At 38.8% G+C, this 8741-nt stretch overlaps 1 protein-coding gene across 1 annotated transcript; it reads right to left on the bottom strand.

Annotated features, from left to right (window-relative positions):
- LOC107640680 lies at nucleotides 7407-7964 on the bottom strand. The gene has a single exon (XM_016344183.1). It carries the CDS (start codon nucleotides 7962-7964, stop codon nucleotides 7407-7409), a length of 558 nt encoding a protein of 185 aa, XP_016199669.1.

Below are 8741 nucleotides of genomic sequence, written 5' to 3'. Positions count from 1 at the left end.
TTGGCGTTTGCCAGTATAATAGTGATGACCATGGAAACGTCGTGTCCCGAGATGATGCCGGATGCGTCCTCTTTAGTAAATGTTATCTTCGGGATGTCGGGTGCTTCCTCCTTTCCCTCAACATGATATACTTCTTTGAGATATCTCTTTCGGGATGATTTGGAGATCCCACCTCCTGTGAATCCGCCGTGTATCATGTGGACGTGTCTTTCTGGTGTCCGAGGTGACCGTTCAGCTCGTCCATCATCTTCGTCTCTCCGTCTTTTTCTTTGGTCATCATCCCGGGTGGCCAGAAATCGATCTAATTTTCCTTCTCTTACCAATTTTTCTATGATATTTTTCAAGTCAAAGCACTCGTTGGTAGAGTGCCCTCGAATTCGATGGTATTCACAATATTCCTTCCGGTTTCCTCCTCCCCTTTTGCCTTTGAGTGGCCGCGTTGGGGGGATTTTTTCTGTATGGCAGACTTCTTTGTACACGTCGACCAGGGATGCTTTGAGAGGAGTGTAGTTGTGGTATTTTTTGATTTTCTCACCCTGTCGATCTTCTTTCCTTTTGGGGTCCTTGTCTCTGTCTCGGTAGGAGGCCCCAGATTTTGAGATTTCTCCCAGCCGAGCGTTCTCTTCCATGTTGATGTAATTTTCTGCTCGCTCCTGGACTTCGTCTAAGGAGGTAGGATACTTTTTTGATATAGATTGGCTGAAAGGTCCCTCTCGTAAGCCATTGATAAGCCCCATGATGGCGGCCTCTGTTGGTAAACTTTGTATGTCCATGCATGTTTTGTTGAATCTTTCCATGTAGTTGCGGAGGCTCTCCCGATCTCCTTGCTTGATCCCTAGTAAGCTGGGTGCGTGCTTGGCCTTATCTTTCTGGATGGAGAATCTGGCCAGGAACTTTTTGGCTAGGTCGTCGAAGTTTGAGATGGACTTCGGAGGTAAGTTTTCGAGCCATCTGATCGCCGTTTTCGTGAGAGTTGTTGGAAAAGCTTTGCAGCGAGCGGCATCTGAGGCATCGGTAAGGTACATTTTGCTTCTGAAATTGCTGAGATGATGGTTGGGATCTGTAGTGCCATCATACAAAACCATATCCGGGAGCTTGAAATCCTTTGGGATTTTGGTCTTCATGATTTTTCTGGTGAATGGATCCTGTTCTTTGCGTGAATTTTCCTCAGGAGTGGTCCGAGGAGCTTTTGATTTGAGGTCGACCTCTAATAGCTGTAGTTTTTCTTCTAGTTCTCGACGTCGCCGTACCTCTCTTTGTAGATCCTTTCCGATCTCCCGTTGTTGCTGGGTTTCTTTCTCGAGTTGCTTTAAGCGATCTTGAAGTGCTTCCATGGCTCCCGGATTTGGTGAGTTTTTGTCCCCGTTGGATTTCGGAGTATCCTTTAGCGTAGTGTCCGCGTTCTTGTGCGGTGTTCTGTTCTCCAGATCCGAGTCGTGGTCGTTGTCATGGCCGTCCGCCATGGTTTTGGGATGACTTTCAGGTTCCCCGGCAACGGCGCCAATGTTCCGAGGGTTACCTGAAACTGGAGGTCAATCTCGGATGAGATCTTCCGTACTGGTCGGAGATGACGTGTCCGGCTGGCTGGTGGCGGCTGGAGCTGTTGTGTCCGACTTATTGGATTTGCTGCACTACTAATCCTTGGCCACCGGAAGGTGGGGGGTACCTGCAAGAGACTCCGATGCTTAAGTTAGCACGGGTATTATGCAGGTTTTATGTCGAATCAGAGTATGAGTTATACCTGGGTGCTCCAGTGTATTTATAGTAGCGTGGGATGACCTTTCTGATAAGATAAGTTAGTTATCTTATCTTATCTTATCTTTATCTTGAGTGAAGTCAGCTTATCTTTAAGGGAACCGCCTTTATCTCTGTAGGCTTGAACTGCCTTTGGATTTGGGTTGTGTTCCTCCATTTGGGCCCTTTACTGGGCTCTCCTGTCGATTTGGCCGATCTCTTTAAGAAGAGGTCGGATAGTCAGACCTGAAGAGGTTAGTCGTTTTGCCACCAATCATCCCGGGTCAGACAGTTCGACCCAGGGTATGAACAGGTTCTGTTCTGACACTTTATCAGAACTAAATTTTATATAAAAAACCTTCAATTGACAGACTTAAATATACTTTATTAAAAGTCCTTTAGTTTAAAAGTGGACCAAATTATATTAACAAAATAATTTTTTGGACCTCAACTATAGAAGGCATTTGAGAAGAGTTTCAATTGAAATACTTTTTGGTACAGTGCTATTCTAATTTTGATTTGGCAATTTGTTAACTCAAAATGCTGTTCTCATTTAAAGAAAAGTTATCCATTATTTGGTCTTTGTCAGTTTACACTTAGTTAGAACAGTTTATTTAAACTTTTAAAAAATGCATTTATATATCATTCATTGCAACTCTGAGTGATTTATTTATATACTTCGTTCACTTTGAATGGTTTGTTGCTTATTTTGAGAAATCAATTTATTTAAGGCCTAAAAGTGATAGTAACGTTAGTATTACAGTTATGGTTATGAATTGCTTATATTTTTATTCTTTGTTGCTGTTGTAGTTTCTCTTTAAAATAAAAAAAAGGGTTGTCATCTGTGGGTTGTCTCTTTGCTGCTGCTGCTTCACTGCATCGGCCGTTTGTGGGTTGTCATCTGTGGTAAGTGTTCTTCTCTGAGTTTCTGTTGCTTAGTTAGGGCTTTGGCTGTTGGGTATTTTTGTTGGATTTAAGAAGAAGAAAGGAAAGTGGTGATGTTTGTGCATTGTTCAAAAACTATTTTGAGACTTTATTTGGCTAATTAGATAGAAAGGGAAATTTGTATTTGGCCGTTTGTGCATTGTTCAAATTTGTATTGTTCAAAAATTGTTGGTGCATTGTTCATTAATTTGAGTTCTAGTTAGTAAAACTCATCATTGTACTAATTGTTTTTGATTTTTTCTTAGGGATATAAAGTTAGCAAAACTCATCATGAATTCCTAATCTTCTGCCACATTTAGCTTTCCCTGTAGCAAATTTATTTCCATATAAAACTATAATATATCACTATCTGTATATGAAGATTATAAGATTAGATAGAAATATAGCAGGGGCTAATTCCACTTTATTTTTATTTAGACCACAAGAAGAAATAAAATTAATTATATGTATGTGCTGCCTAAATTACCCAACATATGCTAAAGAGTAACTAAATGTTTCAATGAATCCTCTAGAAGAATGGTTATCTAAATAACAATAATAATAACAATAAGAAGCACAATTTTAAAACAGTGTTTAGTTCTACAATAACAATTATGATAGATTAGGCAACAAGTCTAAAGTGTTAACATAAAGAAAATAATATCAATGACGTGGCATGCATTCAATCAAAAGATCAACAATTTAATTCAAAACACAACATAGAATTTTGTCAACCATGTCATTAGTGAGAATTAATAATCGCTTTTACTTTGCATTTAATAAAAAAGCTTATCAGTGCTGGCACCAGCAAGCACAAGCACTTTCTTGATTACTATGTTGATTAACACTAACCCTGACTAATGGATTCAGCTAAAAAATGTTCTAAAAATATTGAATAAAAGAGTTAAGATATTTTTTTAAATTATTTCATTGCATTGACTATTTTGTGCATTGTTCAAAGACTATTTTGAGGATTTATTTGGCTAATTAGATAGAAAGGGAAATTTGTATTTGGCCGTTTGTGCATTGTTCAAATTTGTATTGTTCAAAAACTGTTTGTGCATTGTTCATTAATTTGAGTTCTAGTTAGCAAAGCTCATCATTGTACTAATTGTTTTATATTTTTTCTTGGGGATAGTGTGTAGTAGAAGAAACATATGATGATGCTGTCTATTTGAAGATGAACACGTTTTGTTAGTGCATTGTGTTCTGAATTTCTGTGTTGCTAAACTTGATTGATTTCCTTATATTATATTTCTGTGTGGTTTCAATAGTATTATTCTACCTAGAAAAAGAAAATAGGGATTTAAAAGGATGTGGCAATATACATGATAACATGTAGTAAAGGACTAAAGGGATTTTTCTTTCTGTTTTTTTTAGTGCTCAAAAGGGGGATTTAGTAATAGTTTCCTTCTTTCTATTGTGCTTAACTGCTTATCCATTTTTCTAAAAACTGGTTTTAAAAGTGAATTTTTTGTTAAAAAATCTGGTTATGAATTACTTATATTTTTATTCTTTGTTGCTATTTTAGTTTGTCTTTTTAAAACCAGAAAAAGAGATAATAGTGAAGAAAATTTACTAATTAATTGATTGCCTAAGCTTCTTTGCATAGTTTGTTAGATACAAATTGTTAGTCTCATGATTAGTTGAGATGTTCTCTTTTGAATATGTGTGCAGTGGTTGACTTCTAGAAATTCTTTAGATGCAATAAGCTCTTGATTGAAAAAATCATTTATAGTTAGTCTAAAACATATGTCTTTTATTTTAGTTGACATAGTGCTGTTTTATCCTTGTTAATGGCTGATTTCATGCCTTATTTTGATTGAGCAATGATGATGATGGCCTTATTATGCTAATTTTTATATTGCTGGTGATTGCCATTTTCGCTTGCTGTCGTTTGATTTTAGTGCTGATTAGTGCTGATTTGATTCTAGTGAGGTCATATGGGTTGATTTTGCTGTTTGTTTAAATTCAGAAATGTCCTATTTACTGCCAGAATGCTGCCAAAATTTCTAAAAATTTGTGTTAATTGAATTCCAATTTGTGAGTTGAATTTGGTAATTTGTTACTTTAGTTTTGTTTCGTGACCAAATTCAACTCAATAGGTTACTTTAATTTGTTCTTTTTTTTTTCAATTAAATATCTTATAAATTAAATCAATAAGAGGGATGGTATATAATTAGTATCTTTGTATAGAGACAATAGTGAAGAAAACACCTCCTTCTTTCCCTTTCCCTTTTTTCTTCTTCTTCCATTTTTGCCGTCCACTGTCTTCAGAAACAGAACAAAAATGCCACTGTTCCCTGTTTCTACGCTCATCCTCCACCGTGCACCACCAGTAGCCGCCTCTGGGATGACACAGCTCTGCCTCCATTCTCCCTCCTCTTGCCATTTTCTGTTTCTTCTTCTTCTGCAGGTTCTTAGTTTATTTCCCTGTTTACATTTTCTTAGTTTAATTAGTTTGTTCAGTTTTGTTAAATTAGTCAGTTTAGTTATACATGCTTAGTGGATTATAGGTGGTTAGGAAGTTATATCTGATTTGTAGTGGATTTAGGTTGAACTTTTTGGTTGCTGCTGATGCCTGGAATGAACGGTTTCAAATTGTAGAGTGCTGTTTTATCCTTGTTAATGGCTGATTTCATGTCTTGTTTTGGTTGAGCAATGATGATGATGGCTTTATTATGCTAATTTTAGTAGACATTATTAGTAGTTTTATATTTGATTTTTTTTCTTTTTTTACAGGAAAACTATGTTGATGGGGAAATCGAACTTCATTAAGGTCAAACTTTTAAGAGCAAATGTTACAGAGTAAAAGTCATGAACTTGTGGATCAGACATGATGATAAATCTATTTGCTGCATAGCTAGTTCAACTCTTCTTTGTTATATTTTTTGCAATATTAGATGATATAGTTCGAGGTTGTCTGATAGTATATATATTGTGGTATTTTGAATGTGATTGTGGATCTTACAACACTTTTTATAAGTCAAATTTGATGAAAAATGTTCAATTATTTTTCTTTAGTGACTTTATTCAAATAGTTTAGATTATTTATTGACTCTAAATAATTAAAAAAATGAATTTAATTTGATTCACGAGAAAACTACTATTGAAAATAAAAAATTATATATTACAAAAAACCATTGTCAAAAGTTATAAAGGACAACGGTGTTAAAACCGTTGCCAAAAAATGACACCAATGGTAACACTTTTAAACCGTTGTCTTAGACAACTATAAATGGCAACGGTTCAAAAACCGTTACCCAAAAACGGTACCAACGGTAATGCTTTAAAACAGTTGCTGTTGTGGATAACAAAACTACCACAGTTTAAAACCGTTGCCTATCCATGTACGGTTTTAAACCGTTGTATCATGAAAAAGAACGGTTTAAAACCATTGCATTTCGAGTAACGGTTTGAAACCGTTGTTTAAAATTTTTTTTCAAAATCGTTGCCTATACCAATAACTTTGGCAACGGTTTTTTTGTTACCGTTGCCTTAGGTAAAAAACCGTTGCCTTTGAACATTGGCAACGGCCGCATACACCACAGGTCAAAAACCATTGCCAAAGCATTGCCTAAAGTTTAGGGAACGGTTTTTCAATCTATGGCAACGGTTTTTGACCGTTGTGAAAAGCCTTGTTTGTTGTGGTGATAGGGTGCGCGTTCTTCATTGCTTGCGTCCGGGATGCGACACGTGCGTGCACTCCACGTGTACGCGTCGAGGGACAGAAAAGAGAAGCGACGCATAAGCGTCTCCCACGCGTGCGCGTGGGTTGCAGGAGAGCGAGGGGATGCATACGCGTCAAGTGACGCGCACGCGTGGGAGAAGTTGTGCCCTAGGCACAAAGTGGGCACAGAGCAGGCAAAACTCTCTAGATTTTGGCCCAGAAGTGGCGTGCTGCACAATGGACATGTACGCGTCTATCATGCTTAAGCGTGGATTGGGAAATCGGCGACCGATGCGTACGCGTCAGCCACGCTCACGCGTGGGTCGCCTGGCACAGTTTTGGCATAAAGGGGGCATAACTCTCTGGTTTTTGTACCAGAGTGGCCAAAATTCGCAGCCGACGTGTACGCGTCGCCCACGCTTACGCGTGGGTGTGCGAATTTGCAGGGGGACGCGTACGCGTCAGATACGCGTACGCGTGGGTCATGGTTGTGCCCCAGGCATAAAGTAGGCACACTGGAGGCACAACTCTCGGGTTTTAGTACTATGGGCTGCAAAAATGCGTCCACGCGTACGCGTCTAGCACTATTGCGCGTGGATGGCCATTTTTTTTCAGACTCATGAGGAGGTCCAATTATAGCACAATTTGGTAGTAATGCATGAAAAAGGGGTCAAAAACATCAAAAACCTCATTTAAAGCTCAACCTTAAGCATTTTTCACATCTCAATTCAATCAAACCATTATCAATTAACTCCTCATGAGTAATTTAGCAAAAATCAAGCAAAATCAACGCTACTATGAACAAACTCACAAATCAAGCAATTGTAAAAGTCACAATGAATCACAAGATCTATATGCAAGAATTATACACAAATTATACCATGGTGGCATGTCTCCCACCTAGAACTTTTTGTTTAACGTCCTTAAGTTGGACAGTCATGACCTCAAATCTCTTCGCCTTCGGGTGCATCCTCAAGGAGGAACACCTCAACCTCTTTGTTGCTTTTCATCTTCTGTCCATGGTATAGCTTTAGACGATGACCATTTACTTTAAAGATGTTGGGGCTTGAAGGGTGCCTTAGGTGGTAGACTCCATATGGTTCCGCTTTCTCCACTCTATAGGGCCTTCCCACCTCGATCTTAGCTTTTCAGGCATCAATCTTAACCTAGAGTTATAGAGGAGAACTAGTTCTCCGGCTCTAAACTCTCTTCTTCTTATGTTTCGATCATACACCGTTTTCATCTTCTCCTTGTAAAGCCTTGAATTCTCATAGGCTTCCAATCTAAGGTTTTCAAGCTCCACCAATTGTAACTTTCTTTCGACCTCGGCCCCAAATCCGATGTTTAACTCTTTTACAGCCCAATATGCTTTATGTTCTATCTCCACCAGAAGATGGCAAGCCTTCCCATAGACCAACAAGAATGGGCTCATACCAATGGACGTTTTATACGCCGTCCGGTAAGCCCAAAGTGCATCACCGAACTTCGAACTCCAATCCTTCCTATGAGGCTTCACAACCTTTTCCAATATGCACTTCATTTCACGGTTGGAGACCTCGGCTTGGCCGTTCGTTTGTGGGTGGTATGCTATGGCCACTTTATAGATGATGCCATACTTCTTCATTAATCCTGCCATTCTTTTGTTACAAAAGTGCGAGCCTTGATCACTCACGATTGCTCGTGGTGATCCAAAGCGGCAAATGATGTTATTCCGGACAAAAGAAAGCACTACATTAGCATCATCGGTCTTAGTGGGGATTGCCTCCACCCACTTGGAAACATAGTCAACAGCAAGTAGAATGTACATGAAACCATTAGAATTTGGAAAAGGCCCTATAAAGTCAATACCCCAAACATAAAAAATTTCGCAAAACAACATCATTTGTTGGGGCATTTCATTCTTCTTAGAGATATTTCCAAACCTAAGGCATTGTGAGCAAGAGCTAAAAAAGAGAGAAGCATATTTGAAAAGTGTAGGCCATCAAAAGCCACAATCCAAAACCTTCTGAGCCGTCCTTTGACGACCAAAATGACCACCACCCTCAGAAGAGTAGTAAGCCTCCAAGATAGCTTGATGCTCGGATTGAGGCAAGCACCTTCGAATTACTTGATCGGCACCACATCTCCATAAGTATGGGTCATCCCATACATAATATTTGGATTCGCTTTTAAGCTTATCCTTTTAATGTTGAGAGAAACCGGGAGGAAAAGTGCGAGCAACCAAGTAATTGGCAATAGGTGCATACCAAGGGATAACTTCAGAGATTGCTAGCAAGCCCTCAAGAGGGAAAGTCTCATCAATAGGAGTGGAATCGCCCTTTGTGTTCTCAAGGCGACTCAAGTGGTCCACCACTAAGTTTTGCGAACCACTCCTATCTTTGATTTCAAGGTCAAATTCTTGCAATAGCAACAC

Source organism: Arachis ipaensis, chromosome B05 (assembly GCF_000816755.2).
Source record: "Arachis ipaensis cultivar K30076 chromosome B05, Araip1.1, whole genome shotgun sequence".
NCBI classification, from domain to species: Eukaryota; Viridiplantae; Streptophyta; class Magnoliopsida; order Fabales; family Fabaceae; genus Arachis; species Arachis ipaensis.
The sequence above is the reverse complement of the archived record's forward strand: the minus strand, read 5'-3'. Positions and strand labels throughout refer to the sequence as shown.

What these genes read in the sequence shown, in the direction of transcription:
- LOC107640680 (XM_016344183.1), bottom strand. Translation starts at nt 7,964, where the DNA reads ATGGCAGGATTAATGAAGAAGTATGGCATCATCTATAAAGTGGCCATA.